This window comes from Girardinichthys multiradiatus, chromosome 19 (assembly GCF_021462225.1).
Source record: "Girardinichthys multiradiatus isolate DD_20200921_A chromosome 19, DD_fGirMul_XY1, whole genome shotgun sequence".
Classification (NCBI taxonomy): domain Eukaryota; kingdom Metazoa; phylum Chordata; class Actinopteri; order Cyprinodontiformes; family Goodeidae; genus Girardinichthys; species Girardinichthys multiradiatus.
This window is the reverse complement of record NC_061811.1, coordinates 27,127,817-27,146,195: the sequence shown is the minus strand read 5'-3', so window position 1 is coordinate 27,146,195 and position 18,379 is coordinate 27,127,817. Positions and strand designations below refer to the sequence as shown.

The window sequence follows — 18,379 nt, the reverse complement described above, 5'->3', positions numbered from 1 at the left end:
TAATACTACAAATATATATTCAAAATATAAAAATCCACTATAAGTAAAGGTGGGATTTTTCAAAATTATTTAATTATTTCAGTTTGAAATCATGCCCCTGCATTACAAGATTAATTTATTGTAAGGCTTTTTACACATCTTTACCAGAGGTGCCAATATTTGTTGCTGTGAGTGCATGCATGCATACCCCTGACCAGCCAAAGGGCAGGAATCTCCCTTCATCCCAGTTCTCTCCGTTGACAAAGAACAGCCCAGCAATCATTATGAACACCCACACGATGAGGTTGATGATGTTCAGCGCATTGTTGAAGCCAACAGAGTTCTTCACTCCCAAAGCCACTATCGCTGTCACCAGCAAAGCTATCAGCAGCGCCAGCAGATCTGGGTATGACTGTTCCCCTTTACCTAGAAATAAGACACACACACATTCCTCAAAGCATAAACATGTATGCATGTATTTCATTTAGCAACTTTGGTGACAACTAGAATAAAGATCCCACATACTAAATAAAAAGATCAAAAATGTTTTATGTTTTATGTACTTGCTCTTCTAATCCATGCCTGGGTTTACTCTCGAGACTCCGGCTTCCTCCAAAGGTTCAAGCATATGTATGTTAGGTTACCTGGTCTCTCTGAACTCCCCTTTGGTCTGAGTATGTGTATGGGTAGTTGTTTGTCTTGTGTATCCCTGTGTTGCCCTGTGATAGATTCGCAACCTTTGCAGACAGTAGAAACATGGATATTTTATGCTGAACAATAAACGGAATAGAGGTAATAAATTCCTAAAAGAAATTTGGAGATTGAAAGTTCCAGCAGTAGATTTTTAAATTCACAAAAAAATATTTACCATCAATTCAAACTGTTGTTTAATTCAAAAGCTTAAACTTGTATTTAGCTCACTAGCAAGGCAATAAAATTAAAACATCACAAAATGACAGCCATATGTTCTAATGTGTGCATGATAAAACATATACTATATTTGGCAATAAAACAAATCCAACTTTTCATTTAATCCATAGGCATTAAGATGATCGTGCAATTTTGACCTTGTGTGCATTATAAAAAAAATTTATTGGCAAAGCTTAATATTTGTGTGTTGTTAATTATTCCACCTGGATAAATAATGATTTAAATGAATCCTTAAAAGCTTACATTTATTAGGACATTTATGAAGATGGGGAGTGTACTTACACTTCTGACCAGAACTGAATATTTTTAGCAAAATTCCACAACTTCCCTTGGGTGGGGAGGAACAATTCACCAGCTGGAAAGGGAAACAACACTTCTAATATAATATGGAACAGCTGGTCATGCTGCAAGCCATGTGAGCACTCCTACTATGTTTTCAGTATTCACTGGTAGATTCAACTGGATGCAGGTGCAAAGGGAAGGGCACTTCACGGTTAGCTGTTCAGTTAAGGTTACTTTGGGTCAGATGGTGGAACTGGCTCTGTCTGGCAATATACATCATCCTGGAGTACAAAGTCAGAATCTGACAAGTCAGGGACATTGAAAATAAAATTGCTGGCTCAGAAACAAAGCTGTTTACACCAGAGCGAGTGGCCCTCTTTACATGGCTACGACTTGGAAAGCTATGTTGGAGGACTTTTTTCATAACTCAAGATGGATCAACAGATGCTATTTACCAGTATGCCTTGGTTTCCAAGATTAGCAGTGACATGTCATTAAAATTTGGAGGAAAAGGATATGGTCAATTTTAAACAAGAAATTAATTATTTTTAGGTATACAAATACTGAACAACAGCAAAGGTGAGAGTTTCCTAAACCTGCTTTTTTGGATCTTCAGATTTGCATCTCACTATCTAACCTCTGTTTTTACCACTGCTGTACCAATAGCTTGTTTTCTGTTTTCTTGGCAAAAAATACCTTTGATAAATATCTGGTCATCCCTGTAAACAAAGCATCTGAGTTATTTTCTTAATCCAAATGCTGGGTTTTGCGCTTTTGGGACTGAAGTTGGATAATTTAAACAGGATATGACAAACCCAGTTTGTCCAGCTATAAAAGTGGCTCGTAGAAGCTTCAATCTTTCATACCACTGTTTAGGACAGTTTGTATTCTAATTGACCAATGGTACAAATAAATTGATTTATTTACTTAATTTGCCCATAATCGTCAAAAAAGAACCCTCTGGCACATTTATTTGACAGAAACATTGACAGCGTGACACCCAAGATGCAAAGGCACTGCCACTTATAAAAATTTCCCTCCTTATGAAGCTAAAGTTAGCGTCTCCTTGTTAACTTCCTATCAGCATTGACCTACAGAACTATTTAAGTGTTTTTAGGAAATTTTGCCAAAATTATAATTTGCTAAATCTTTATTTGTTAAAACAAAGAAAATTGATTCTTAGTTTCCCAAAAATATAGCTTAAATTGCACCTCGATTTTATGAACTCAACATCCTGTATCATGTCGTATCATGAGCTTGATATGTTGCCACACCCCTGGTGGTATACATCGAATATACATTTTTCTATCCAAATTCAGTTGTCTGACAATTAAAGTATTTTCAAACAATATGAGATTATTGGCTTGATTGTTTTTGTCTGATAATTTTTAATAGCTTTGACTAAAGAAAAAAGCAGGAAAGGCATCCAGGCTAGAAAGTCCTGGGTTTGAATCCTTGTGTGTGTCGGGTTTACATGTAGGCTTCCTCCTGCTGTCCAAAAACATTTAGGTTGGGTTAATTGTCCACTTGTGTGTGTGCATTGTTAGCTATCCTGTGACTCTATACCCAGGTTTACCCTACCTTTTGCCCATAACAGCACTAAAGATAGGCATCAGCCCCTTATGATGTTGCTAGGATATTATACCTACTATAGAAAAAGATTCGCTGGATACAAATATAATACATTTTATCAAAACTAACGCGTCTAATGCTAGCCTTAGTGTAAGACATTAGTCACTTTCAGCACTTTTGGAATAAACCCCTAACTTGGTATCTTGGGACACACCCATAACCCAAACCTGTTATTTAAAACCAACCCAGGGCTCGATCAGTCCAGGACTGAGCTACCTCAATAACAAACGTAAGGTGGTTTAACCTAGTTTTTAGAGTGCACCTAGAAACATATGACTTTAACTGACAAGCTGTATATTACTGTGAGTCCCAAACAAGGCAAAATTAAAAACAACAACAAACCACTATTAGTTTCATCTCAAGGAATTCATGAATCACCCAAAATTAAATAAACCAATGAAGTTTAAAGCCAAATAAAAAGTGAATTAATAATCCCAAAGCCTCTTACCCAAGCCGTTGAGTGTGCCGATATGTGAAATCATGAAGGTGCTGATGCTGTGATTGGCCAGAGAGTCCGCCATGCTGCTGAGAGCCGACGCCCCCGCCGCAGTGCCGATGAGATACTCCAGGATTAAGTTCCAGCCGATGAAAAAAGCCACACACTCTCCTACGGTTACATAGCTGTAGGTGTAGGCCGAACCTGTAGTCTTAGGCACACGTACCCCAAACTCTGCATAACACACTCCTTCAGTAAAGGGAGGAAGATACACAAAGGCATGCAGATATAACTGAATTATTGCAGGAATAAAAGGCTGAGATAAGGGAACTGATGCTGTAGGGGAATTGAGAGACATCCCTATGAAACTAAAGCTATAATGGCTCCACCCTTGTAATAACATGCATGCTTACTGAAAGGGTCTTCATGAATCAGAGAGGTTTAACAATGATATAAATGTCTGGATCCGATTGTTGCTTTAACCACCCAAGTGTTTGTGAAATAAAGGGAGAGATTTCAAAAGGCTGCTGTAAACCACCATCACTCCTCTTTTCTCACCTGAGAGTATGGAGGCCACAGCGGCGATGATGAACGACACAATGACCCCAGGACCGGCCATCTCCTTGGCAACGAGCCCCGAGACCACATACATCCCCGTCCCGACGCAGCTGCCCACACCCAGCGACACCAAGTCCACCGTTGACAACACCCGGGCCAGTTTGGTGCCATGTGAGCTGGTACCCGACACGGCTGAATCCAGCATGGACTCCACAGGTTTGGTCCTCAGCACACGGGATGTAAAGGTGTTCCATGCTGAGCCCCACTGTATCCTGCGAGGGTCCAGCTTCCCTACCAGACCGCTCATACTGAGGGTGTGAAGTCAAAGAGTAAAAAGCTTACAAGGAAGACTTTAAGTAAGTTGTTCTTTGAAGTTTCTGCTCAAGTTCTGCAACTTCTCTGTAGACAGTTAAGTTATCCTTCATCCATGTGAGGGGAACCTGATTTTCTACCGCTGTCTGTGGCTCTCTTAGTCTAGTGGAAGGCTTTGTTAGGTCTTACCCACATGGTGAGAGAGAACGTTACCTGAAATACAAAAGAGAGAATATTGACTTTTGCACATTGCCTCTGTTACTCAAAAAAACTGCCTAAAACTGAGGCATACTTTCACTTTGACCACAAATGATTTGTACCTTAATTAGTGAGCAGCCTCATTAAAAGGCCTTTCCCTATAGCTCTGTTGCTATAGCAGCTAAGATCATCCGCAACAACCGCAGTTCATCATTTGCTTTCATTGTTTGTGCTGACAAGAGAAAGCAATATCTACATGCTTTATTGTTACCAAAAAACTTAAATGAACCTGTTTGTGTAATGTTTATTGAGCAAGCCAAAATAAAAATTTCAATGACTACTGTTTGTGGTTCAAAAAGGGAATAGCTTGCAAAAAATACAAGTGAGAACCTTCACATGTTGATGACTTTAGTAAAAATGCTTACATTACTGGTTAAATTGTCCTGTTCTCTTAATATTATACAATGATACCAATAACCATACACATGAAAGCAGATATCCAGGAACATTTAAATACTGTCAAATCACAAATACAGTTAAATACTAATAATTTAAAACAATCCGTTGCCCTTCACAAATTAAACTGTTGCAATCTGAGGTTGTTTATTGGTAGTAAGACACCAGATGTTTTTATGATATCAGAAATGTTCATCCTGAATAAACAGATGATGGCACATCATCAATGTTACACATCCCATCCTGTTGCACCATTAGCACAAAGCATTGTACAGTGGCTTTCACTTCACTTTTATGTTTGCAAATTTTTACCGCATAACAATGAGAGGCATCACTGTATTTCATTTGGATTTTATATAGTAGACCAACACAAAGTAGTGCAGAATTATGAAGGGAGGAGCATGATAAATTATTTTAAAGAGATGTTAGAAATATTAATCTGAAGTGTGGTGTGAGTCAACCAACTTTCTTTGCAATTACAGCTGAAAATTGGAATATGTCTCTGCTCCTTATGGACATCTAGACATGGAGATTATCAGTCACTCTTCTTTGTTAAATAGTTCAAGGTTAGTCAGATTTGATTAAGAATGGCTGTGAATAGCAAGCCACAGAATTTCAATTGGATTTAGATGTGGACTTTGAGTAGGCCATTCTAACTCATGAACATGATTTGATCTAAATCAGTCCATTATAGATCTTGCTGTATGGTTAGGGTCTTTGTCCAGTCTCATCTCCTTTGCTGCATCTACCAGGGTTTCTACCAGGATGGACCTGTATTTAATTCCATCCATCTTGATACTACAAATAGTGTTTTGCATGTAGACCAAAACGTTCACATGTTGTTCTTATCTTACCAGTAGCCATTCTTCCATATGGTTGCTGTATCCTCTGATAAACCTCTGCTTCTGATAAACTTTAAAGAGCTTTCTAATGGCTTTTTCCAAAAGTGGCTTTCTCCATGAGTGCACAACTAACAGTTGTCCAATCAAAATAGTCTCCAACCTGAGCTTGGTATCTTAGTAGCTCATCCAGAGTTATCATGGGCCTCTTGATTGAAATACACAAAAGTGAACCCTATTTCCTAATTAAGTGACTTTTAAAGACAACTGAATTTTGTTAGACTAAGGGAGATGAGAATAAATCATGCTCAATACAATGCATGTCACAGTTTTTTGTTTATCATAATAAAACATAACAAAAGACAGGTATCATTTTCCATTCACTTCACAAATGAAAGTGAAAACACAGTCCTAAATAATTCAATGAAGTTAAGGCAAGAAGATGTGAAAAGGCTCACGAGTTATAAATACTTAGCAAATGATTGTAGCTGCTGCCATCTCTCAATCTTAAAATGAAAACCGTAATGCCAAGAAATTAGACACTAACTTTAAAACACACAAAGATACAGCCTGAAAACCCCTAGGTTAAGATTCAATGACAGTGTAACAGAATCAGGTTATAATGCAGCTCTCCGCCGGAGAAGCTATGACAGTAACTACCCACCTAAACACTACTGTAGACTGGCAGTGGCACACCCAGAAAGCAGGAACTGCATCCTGTCAGATGATATGCTCCAAAACAGTGCAAAAACTAGTCATTTTAGTTCATTTAACAAAATTTTATTTAACTCATTTAACTAAAATGTTTCATCATTTTAGTTAAATGATGAAACATTACTGAGAAACTTACTGGCTCTGTGATTCCTTCACCTCACAGTGTTTTTGTGGATAATGATGAGATTTAGGCATACTGCGAAAAAGAGAGCTGTTACAGTTCTCAATTGGAGCCCTCGTCTCTCACTCCCTCTGAGCGGCAATGGACCAGCAATCACAATTCATCTACTTCAAGTGACAAACGCAAAGTAACTGAACAAACACTCATATGTGGCACACCCACGGTGCCTCTCAGCGATGATAACAGCAATTACCCTGCTGTTTAACCAGAACACAATGGGGCCAGTACTGTAGCTGCACTTAGTGCTACACGAGAATGTGTAGCGGTAGAATAAGCTCCAAAGGTGATGTAATTTGAGTGTTACGGTGAGCACCGAGTGGAGTAGGAGCACTTTGACTGACACAAGGGCAACTCGTGTACATTTTAAACATGAGCTTGCAGGACAAGCAGCAGGTTTAGATTGCAGAATACAATATACAAAGTAAAAAGTGTTAAAATAAATTATTTTTTATTGCAATAGCATAATCTCACACTGAAAATGTTTGACCTTTAATTTTAATGCATTTTATCAGCTGAGGAAAAATGCCACACTAAGCAGTAGTTTTTGACAAAATCAGTGTTGATCATACTTTTTGCAACGGTTGAAAATAGGACAACCGTTAACATTTTACGAAGTTGAAGCAAACGGAAAGGGGGATATAAACACAGTATTTTTGTACCTTCCAGGGTTATGGTTTTTCTCTTATGCTTCTGAAGGGATTTAGGTGTGACTGTGGTAGTCCTAAAGAAGAAGATTTGGCCATGTACTTTCTAGATCATTTCGCTGTTGAAAGACTTAATAACAGCCCATTTCCTGTTTTTGGCAGATACCGATAAATTTAGGTTTTAAATATCAAAGTATTTTAAAGAGTTAATGATGTAATGCACTCTAACTATGTTCCCAGGGCCTTTGGAAAGGGCACAGGTCAACAGCATTATACATCCTCATGAGAATTTTATTCCCCACATCTTCACACGTTTTCTTTCTCATCAAACCCAACTGTACTATTTCGTGGCGAAAAAAACATTTGGGATGGCAGGACAGAGAACATTTTGTTTCGGCATGTTCCCAGACAATTGGTTCACATGTAAACAGCATCTAATGGTTGTTGTGGGGTCTTGGGAACACCAGAATATTGCTGTTTGTTGAAGATTCTCTAACAGTGAGCTTAGGAGATTTTCTTTTATCTACTTTGCCACTGAGGGCCAAAAGCCTAACAGTTTAAAACATATTTGTTAAGCAAATATCTCTGAATAAATAAATAACTGGAACAACAGAAAAGCACTTCATCTATATGATTAAAGGTGTAATAAGAGGGTTAATTGACCACACAGGCACAACACTGTGCTGTATCGATTTGTCAAATAAGCAGACTGAGAATTAGAAACTGCATGTAGGGAAGAAGAATCAACACTAAAACGTAGATTTTCCAAAGTTTTCTCACTTCTTACTCTTTAATTAATTTAACAGTTTAATAGACCATGAGGTAAGCATTACTGATGCTTGACAAATGACTGTTCTCTATTGTCTAAGTAGTAGCTGAAAGCAAATTATACACACTCGGATGCTCGTTTAAATAGACAACAGTAAAAATTTAGCAGCTGCCATCTCTCAATCTTAAAACGAAACCGTAATGCCAAGAAATTAGACACTAACTTTAAAACACACAAAGATACAGCCTGAAAAACCCTAGGTTGAGATTCAATGACAGCGTAACAGAATCAGGTTATAATGCAGCTCTCCGCCGGACAAGCTACGACAGTAACCACCCACCTAAACACTGCTGTAGACTGGCAGTGGCACACCCAGAAAGCAGGAACTGCATCCTGTCAGATGATATGCTCCAAAACAGTGCAAAAACTAGTCTGAAGACGCTTGATAAACACAGCACAGACTCAGCAAGGCACTGGCCTGCAAACCCAGATCCCAGTTTGATGGAACATCTAATGGCTGTGCCAGACCAAGCCAGGTCTGTGAAGGCTCCACCCTACAACACAAACATTTTACTGGCAACATTAAGCAGTCAGTCAGTCACCGCAGCTCATTTCCAATCTGTTTGTGCTTTAATAGAGCTGCTACACAAGTCAAGACAGAAGGTTTTACTATGGCTGATCACCATATGTGGATGATGCAATAACATGGAAGCACACAAGGTAAAAAAAATATATTCAACAGCTTCCTGTGTGTAGGTGTTTGTTTAGGGGTTCATTTTAGAAACTATTAGAACAGGATGATAACGTGAAGCTGACCAAAAAACAGCCAATTTGTCTCGTCATTAGCACATAAAGCACTGATCATCCACTTTGGCACTGTCAATAACAAGGTATGCAACACAGAGAGATGCTCCACTGACTTCAGCAGCTTTAATCTGAAACACTGGTTGCTCTCCATTAATCCAATTATCTTCAACAAAAACAACAACAAATAATAATTGAGAGTGTAGGATGAGTGCCTTACAGATTGTCATCATTTCGTATACACACCCCCCCAACACCCCCCCCCCACACACACACACCACCCCCCACACCACCCCCACCCGAGCATCTCTGACTGTAACCGCCACCTGCCCTGTGCTGATTGTATTTTATTTGAACAGGCACAGACCAACCAAACAGAGCTATACAAAGGAGCATGCAGCAGGTGTCCTGTCTGTTCAGCACTGTAGGAAAAAGAAAGCAAATTAAAGATTGTTTATGCAAAACATTATTTCCAAAATTGCAAAGTTAAAAACTTAAATGCTTCAGTGTTTTTTAGAAATAATGCTATTTGCTGCCATTGTAACAGTATCGATTATGCAAGTGGCAGAGCAAAAGTAGAATGTGCGATTTAATCTTAGTATATATACATCTGTTATGTAAAGATCTCAGAGGTTTGTTAAAAGAACAATATTATTTAGATGGAATGGCCTATTCAAAGTCCAAACCTTAAAACAAATTGGGAACTTGTGGCAGTTTACTAATTAGGTGTTGTCTGAAAGCTATGCGTTGGACTGGAATTTATTTAGGGGTATCAGAATACCCCTAAATAAGAGGGCTGGATACAAATGCATGCCAATTTTTTCTGGTTTTTATTGGTAATGGTTTTTACCACGTATCATTTTCCTTTCCTTTCAAATGTGTCCTACTTTTGTTGGTCTACCATAAAAGATTCCAACAAAATGGGAAGTCTTGAGGTTGAAGAAGAACAAAATAAAAGGACACCCTTAGTTCAATTTACATAATAATCTTGTTTTCCCTTAATTATAGCCAATAAAATGTACGCAGATTTAGAAATAATAACTCCAATTTAATGCACGATAAGTATTTATTTAGATACTTAGGTACATGACTGCTGAAAAAGGCTTTGTTTTAGTTTCAAACATTCTTTTTTTTAATATTTGAAACAAACCGCTCCCTCTTATGAAAACTATGTATAATTTACCCTGTCTAACCATTAGGCACTACTTTGTGTTAGTCTCACATAGAATCCACAAAAAATACATTGACGTTTGTGGTTGCAATATGACAAACTGCAAAAAAAGTTCAAGTAGCATGAATACTTTTGGAAGGCACTGTAAACTTATCTTAACCTGAAATGAATGCACACAGGTCAGTGAATGGATGGCAAAACAGGAGAGAATTAAAAAAAGTAAGAGAGTTTTTGCTGAGTTTGGTGTTCTGCCACAAGCCACTTCCTGCTCTGACAGCCAGGTTTTGTTTTTGCAGGGGCCGGGGCGCTTCAGTCAAGGCAAGATGCCAAGTGGGTTTAAAGTTATCAGATAAGCTCTCATGATTATTAAGTCAATGCAGCTTAGTCTTTGGGGAGCAAATATTGGCAGAGGATGCTTTTAGCATACCTGTGAAAAAATTCTTAAGCTGTAATAAAAGTTTGGAATGTGGCTGCCTTTTTTCCTCCAACTTTGGACAATATAATGGAACTATTTAAGAAATCTGTGATCCATCATCCTTGAGAGGGTACCCCCCCAAAAATGGTTATTCAACACAACTGATGTAAACATATGAATGATTAATTATTTTGAGAATCTTCTGTCACTACATCGAGTTACATTCATGGAGGCCACATACATGTTTCCTAATCCTGATGCACGACTATGCCTTGGGATACAAGCACAGTGGCAAACTGCTTCATGAAAAAAAGGTAAAGTCTCAGCGTAGTAGTAATTTAAAATATCCTCAGGATTTACACAGTGATTTCTTAGTTAGTGATAACACAGTTCTTATGACACAACAGGGGCTGCAGGCATTATGTGAGAGCTCAGAAGGTGGCTCATTTTCTGTCAAGTCCAAGCCAAGATAAGATGAAACTACCTGTTTTTATTCAAGACAAGGTTATTTGTGCAGCACCTTTTATACAAAAAACTGTCTAAGTGCCTTTTACAGGAAAATAAAAGAACAAAGGCAAGGAAAATGCATGAAAGTAAAGAAATAAATTGAAGGAATAATATCAAAATGTAAGAATCACACAAAAAAGGACCATTAAAACATGCATTAAAAAATAAAGTAAAAACAAAAAATTGGTAAGACTTGATAAAAATGAACTGATACTACTTACTGCAGTTTTCCTTTAGTAAACAGTCTGTTCTGATGGATTTTAGATGGGTTTAGATACCTGAAAAGCAACTTTAAAATCTACTTAGGCCCAAGGCCCTCTGATTTCTTTTTTGTTTTTACAGAATTCAGAACAGGGATCATTATAATAATCTAACCTACTATTACATGCCATTTTATGCCATTTTATTTAGTACTTGAATTGATAGTGCATTGATCTTTGTCCTTGATTACTACCATCTGTTTGGGTGCTAGGGCATGCAGGTTAGGACACCACCTGGGAAATAGTCAGAGGTACAGACACACTGACTGCAGACCATGTGTGATTTAAAAAAATTGAAATATCACAGCCATCCTCCAGAGTATTAGAAAGCAGTGTCAGTAAAAAATGATATACCCTACCAAACACAGACCACTGTGCTTTCACTAGAAAATCGATAATTGAATTTCTGTCATAATCATCTCCATTGGTGTTATTGTGACTGCTCTTTTGATAAGAGAGCATCTATACTTGTGACTAATCAGCCATAACTAAGCCTGCCTCTGCCGGTATCTGAAGTGCTGGATGAATAACTGGTTGAGCTCTCAAAGCTTCGTCTTTTACAGCAAGAGCTGCATTTATTTAATAAAGGCGAAACCTCTTCTAATCACTCGAAACCAGCTTGGAAACCTGCCTACATTTAATGGCCCTGGAAAGCCAAACTGGCCCCTTCAAAAAGCCCTGGCATAGTTCTTAATGAGTGCAGACAAAACAGTACAAGTCTTATTAAGGAATGTGAAATGTGCCGTTTGTTAATCCTTACCATATATTTAGGATACCATCGGACCATCACTTTATAACTAAATTGCTTCTTTTTAAAGATTTATTGTATGTTTTTCTGTGCTACAATATAATATGAGTTAGCAGTAGTTGTAGTTGTAGTATAATGTTAGGTATCTTGAAGGTTGGACAAATACATACACAGAGAGAAAACCAAGGCTTGCTTACATGAGAAAATATTACTGTGCAAAATACATGTACAGCTGGATGTCAGTTGCTTACACTATCAGGATTTTGTCATAATGGGGTTTTTTGTTGGACCAATATGCGGGGAAGGACTCCAGAAGCTCGAAATTTGCAGGTAAGACGTCACTTCATTACTCCTGGCAGGATCGAACAGGGTAGCAAACACACAAGATCAGACATAATCTCACATGAGGAACCAGCGGGAAACAAAGGAAACAAACGGGCTTAAATAATAACTGAACAGCAGGGGGAACCAATGACAAATGTGACCAGACAATCAGGGGAAAACACAGAACAGGTGTGGGTTTGGGGTGCAGGGAGACAGAAAACAAAGGACTAGACCAGGTCATAAAATAAAAACACAAGCAGGTATGACAGATTTATGAGCATAGTCTCAGTAGAGTGCTTAGAGCTTTCTACAATCTGGATGCAAATGTCTTTATCCAATGGGTATCAATCTCTATAATATAGTTATACACATTTGCTTAATGACATGTAGGTAGGCATTATTTGGAAAAAAAAAACATTTGATCATGTATCAAGCCTCCCTTTGTCTTTTTTTAATGTAAAGAAATCAAATTTATTGTATAACAAACATCTTATTCCAAAGTTTCATGTGTGCAAATATTTATAGAGAATTTCTTCCGGAAAATACCACACTAGATTCAGTTAGTCGTGCAACTGTTAATTAGTTGGGTAGATCTCTGAAGTATGGAGATGTCCATTCTTTTTTCCCTAGCCTGACCGATATTTGTGACAGTGTAGTTGATTTACTGCCTTGGCTGGCTGACCATTGTATCCCCGTGTGAAATACCAAATGAATCTGACATAAAAAGGAAACTGCAGGCTGTCAGGTTGATTTAATTGTATGGATAATCAGCCATGCTTGAATTTTTCCAGTCAGTCTAAATTCTCTGGAGGCTAATTTTTCTATAAGAATTTTGACATTCATTTCACTTTTATGAGTGGGCTGTCAGACAGACTGAGGGCTATTGTGATGCTAGAGGGATGTGATCCCTGCTGGGAAATGGAGCATAGCCAAAACAAGAACCCTTCACCTTTTTGCTGCTGTGGGTGATTATTTTAAAAGTCTGCTAAAGAGAAACTGGTCTTATTGGAATCAGCATCCTTTAACTTTTACAGGATCTTACAAAAAAATATATATATATATCCCACCAAGACTTTTTCACTTTACGTTATGCTTCAAACACAAATTCAGTACATTTTCTTGGAATTGTATGTGATACACCAACAGGAAGTATCAGATAGTTGTAAAGGGCAGCTAAGTATTTTATTGAACAACCTTTTACTGCAATTACACCTACATTTCTTTCAGAGAATTCCACTATCAGAACATCAAGTCAGCATCATGAGGCTGCAACCAACATGTTTTAGTGTTCCCCTCATGGCTTTTGGCAAACTGCCAGCAGGACTTCTGATGGTTTTCCCTTAAAGCCAAAAAGTAAAGCTTGGTCTGTCGATATTCTGACTCTCACCTATATTTAGAGGTCAAATAAGAAATTGTCATGAGCCATTTCTCATGATCCATGTCATATGAAATAGATCGTGGCCAAAAGTCTGATCGTCCTGGATACTAGCAGCTGAAATGAGCTTCCTCCACAAAATGGCCGGGTACAGCTTTAGAGATGGAGTGAGGAGCTCTGAAGCTCTTTCATCCTGAGGCTGCTCAGAGTAGAGCCACCGATCTTCCACTATGGAGGAGTAAAGTTTTTTCTGGGTACACTACACTTGTAGGTCGGGGCAGACCCAGTTTACGCTGGATGGGTCTACCTATCTCTGCTGGCCTGGGAACAATTTGGGATCCCCAAGAATGAAAAAAGAGTGTCACCGGGAGAAGGAATGTCTGGGATTCTCTGCTGAATCTGTTTACCTTGAGATCTTATCTCAGAAACTCAGACAAGCAAAGACGACGGATAGTTGGTATGTTAACAATTCCCCCCCCTCAAACAATAAGTTACCAAAGGCTGCCTAAATGCTTCTCTTATAAAGGCTCTCCTTACTCAGCCTGTTAGTTTAGTTTGATAGAAACTGAACACTGCTCTGAGAGATGTTCAGAACCGGGGATTTTGTTTTATAACCTTGCATTAAACTTCTCGCCAACTTTATCTCAGATCTGTCTCGTGTGGTCCTTGGTCTTCATGATGCAATGTTCTCTAAAAAAACTCTGAGTAGATCAGTGAACAGCTGTTTTTCAACTAGTTGAATTTTGAATACTAATTTGGTATATTCTGAAGGCAGTAGGTTCCACTGGTTTTTATTTAGGGTATGGAAGAAAAGGCAGCTGAATTCAGTTGCACATGGCACACTTGCAGACTTTAATCAATCATTTTCTTTCTACTTAATAATTCTGAGCAACACTGTGCTAGTTCTTTAAGATTCCAAAAAAATAAACTCTTAGTTAAAGTTTGAGATGAGAAGTTTATGTGACAAAATGTAAAAATGTTTAATAGGTTTAATGTGCATATGACATTAATAAAGCTGTATAGATGTGTCCTACGAGATCTATGGTGTGTTGGGTTTGCAACATAAATGAAAGAACTTTAAAAACAGAGAAGAAATTGATTAAATATTTATAAGAGCACATTTTGCAGTATTAAAGCTGACCCGTAAGGTTGACTCAAAATGGTTCATTGCTGTGGGAGTTTTCAGTCTGAACAAATCCAGCTTACAACACTGTAGGAGTACTAAAAATGTGTTTTACTAGTTCTTAAAATACAGAGGTGAAAAAGCATTTAAAGTGTTCTTTTAGAGACTTTGCTAATTTATTAGTTAATCTTCATTGTTCACTTTGTTTGTCGTCTCCAACTCTACTCTGGGGGTAGGGTTTGTCCGGTAACCGGTGGGTCGGACCCCCACTCTGTACGTCTCAGTTGTTGTGTCCTTGGGCAAGACACTTCACCCACCTTATCTGCTGATGGCAGTCAGAGGCCCCTGTGGCGCCAATTGTATGGCATCCTCACTTCTGTCAGTCTGCCCCAGGCAGCTATGGCTACAATATGTGTATTTTCTTCTTTGGAGTCCTTGAACTTGATAAAGCCCTATACAAATGCAGACCATTTACCATTAAATTGCTAACTGACTCATGCGGTGCCCTTCAAAATGGATAATGGAACTTGTTCTGAGGTCAAATGCTTATTTGCAATGATGGCACAAAGTGTAGCCGAGGCTATGTATTGGAGGACAAACAGCAAGTGTAAAATGGCAACATGTGCAGGAGTATTGGAGAAAGCAAGTATAAAAGCCATTATTAAGGGAAGACAGGGCAGCTTTGTAAAGAAAATTTGAAGTTTAATTGATAGACTAAAGTTGACCAGATGATGAACAGCAAAAATACCCCAAATTATGAGCGCTGAGGATGTTGAAAGTTTCCTTCATTGATATAGACAATTAGTTGGTGTTGTCACTGAAGCACACATTTACATTTTATGCCAGTTAGTGGGGTTTTGCTTTTTTAACCACGGTTATATTTTGGTTTTGAAATTACTGATTTGTATCTGTAAAAATGTAAAAGAAAAACTAAAATAAAATAGACTATAACCAGATTGTCTTCATCTTTGTAATTCCACTGATTACTCTTCAGGATTTGTGATTATGATCGGTAAATTATAACATATTTAATCCCGTCTTTGTTTCTAAAAGCCACAGTTTATAACTGCTCATTAACTATATTTTGGAGAAAAACAAGAACTTTGCAGAATGATCTCAGTAGACAGTGAGTGATCCTATAAACAGAACAGTTGCAATGTGTCAACAAAGCCAGTTTATGCACAGTTTGAGCCATCACAACCTCCTCTGTCTTGCCTTATTCCAACACAGAGGCAACTTGAAGCTCTAAGCAAAATAAATCTGGTTCCAGGCTGTGAGGTAAATAGAAACAACAGTGCCACTCCCTAGAGCTCCAAGCTTACCAGCCATGATGGTAACATCTCTGTCTATCTACCCTTAAGTGGCAAACGAACAGCAAGGTCATTTAGAGAACTACTTAATGTTCAAGTATAAATATAATTTGTGAAGATATAATCTAAAATAACCCTTTATACATGAACAATACCATACAACAATGTGCTATGAAAAGGAAACAGTTGCTAATAAAAAACGATCTTACTTTTCATCCCTTCTGTTCAGTCAGAAGCATTTGTTTACCAGTCAGAGAGCATCTCTTTATCATCACGCTCTCTAACCTTCCCAGTGTTTCTCTTATTTCAATTACAATTCTTTACGCACCCACGTCTTCTCTGACAGGGGGGAGTTTATCATCTTACATACAGCTTTCCAGCAAATGAGGTCTTACTGCCTGTCCTGCTCACCGTGTTCAAACAGTCTGCAACTGGTTAAAGGTTTTTTATTCATCTGTCTTACGCCACCCACCCTCAATCACTTTCTGACTGTTTATGTTTTAATATGTTAATTTTAAGTATATACAGTACAGACCAAAAGTTTGGACACACCTTCTCATTCAAAGAGTTTTCTTTATTTTCATGACTATGAATATTGTAGCTTCACACTGAAGGCATCAAAACTATGAATTAACACATGTGGAATTATATACTGAACAAAAAAGTGTGAAACAACTGAAAATATGTCTTATATTCTAGGTTCTTCAAAGTAGCCACCTTTTGCTTTGATTACTGCTCCACACACTCTTGGCATTCTGTTGATGAGCTTCAAGAGGTAGTCACCTGAAATGGTTTTCCAACAGTCTTGAAGGAGTTCCCAGAGACGCTTAGCTCTTGTTGGCCATTTTTCCTTCACTCTGCGGTCCAGCTCACCCCAAACCATCTTGATTGGGTTCAGGTCCGGTGACTGTGGAGGCCAGGTTATCTGGCGCAGCATCCCATCACTCTCCTTCTTGGTCAAATAGCCCTTACACAGCCTGCAAGTGTGTTTGGGGTCATTGTCCTGTTGAAAAATAAATGATGGTCCAACTTGCCGCTGCAAGATGCTGTGGTAGCCATGCTGGTTCAGTATGCCTTCAATTTTGAATAAATCCCCAACAGTGTCACCAGCAAAGCACCCCCGCACCATCACACCTCCTCTTCCATGCTTCACGGTGGGAACCAGGCATGTAGAGTCCATCCGTTCACCTCTTCTGCGCCGCACAAAGACACGGTGGTTGGAACCAAAGATCTCAAACTTGGACTCATCAGACCAAAGCACAGATTTCCACTGGTCTAAAGTCCATTCCTTGTGTTCTTTAGTCCAAACAAGTCTCTTCTGCTTGTTGCCTGTCCTCAGCAGTGGTTTCCTAGCAGCTATTTTACCATGAAGGCCTGATTCACACAGTTTCCTCTTAACAGTTGTTCTAGAGATGTGTCTGCTGCTAGAACTCTGTGTGGCATTGACCTGTTCTCTAATCTGAGCTGCTGTTAACCTGCGATTTCTGAGGTTGGTGACTCGGATGAACTTATCGTCCGCAGCAGAGGTGACTCTTGGTCTTCCTTTCCTGGGGCAGTCCTCATGTGAGCCGGTTTCTTTGTAGCGCTTGATGGTTTTTGCGACTGCACTTGGGGACACTTTCAAAGTTTTCCCAATTGTTCGGACTGACTGACCTTCATTTCTTAAAGTAATGATGGCCACTTGTTTTATTTACTTAGCTGCTTTTTTCTTGACATAATACAAATTCTAACAGTCTATTCAGTAGGACTATCAGCTGTGTACTGTATCCACCTCCTGGACAACACAACTGATGGTCCCAACCCCATTTATAAGGCTTGAAATCCCACTTATTAAACCTGATAGGGCAAACCTGTGAAGTGAAAACCATTTCAGGTGACTACCTCTTGAAGCTCATCAACAGAATGCAGAGTGTGCAGAGCAGTAATCAAAGCAAAAGGTGGCTACTTTGAAGAACCTAGAATATAAGACATATTTTCAGTTGTTTCACACTTTTTTGTTCAGTATATAATTCCACATGTGTTAATTCATAGTTTTGATGCCTTCAGTGTGAAGCTACAATATTCATAGTCATGAAAATAAAGACAACTCTTTGAATGAGAAGGTGTGTCCAAACCTTTGGTCTGTACTGTATAACGACATTTTTCAGCTAAAAAATTAAAATAAGCAACGTGTGTTTTTAGATCAGACATTTTATAATTAACATTGCAGTTACTATAAAATATCATGGCAGTTTCTATTTTAACTGAATTGTTCTCCACATTGATAACAACGACAACAAAATGAGTTAAACAAAGACTACAAAATAACTGATTGTGTGAGTTTAAACGTTAGTACCATAGTTGAAGACCAGTTTCTAAACCATCAGGATTTTCTGAAATCCTGATTAAGATTTGTTTGACCATAAGCAGTTT

The 18,379-nt window shown here is 38.4% G+C and overlaps 1 protein-coding gene across 1 annotated transcript in view; it reads right to left on the bottom strand.

The window, feature by feature from the left end:
* slc7a14a (solute carrier family 7 member 14a) overlaps nt 1-18,379 on the bottom strand; it is a 49,740-nt gene that overhangs the window by 25,903 nt on the left and 5,458 nt on the right. The window contains exons 2-4 of the mRNA XM_047345432.1: nt 3,818-4,342; nt 3,272-3,508; nt 188-405 (exon numbers count right to left, since the gene is read on the bottom strand). Coding sequence (XP_047201388.1) covers nt 188-405; nt 3,272-3,508; nt 3,818-4,124 — 762 coding nt within the window. The 5' untranslated portion in view covers nt 4,125-4,342. The remainder of the gene's footprint in view (nt 1-187; nt 406-3,271; nt 3,509-3,817; nt 4,343-18,379) is intronic.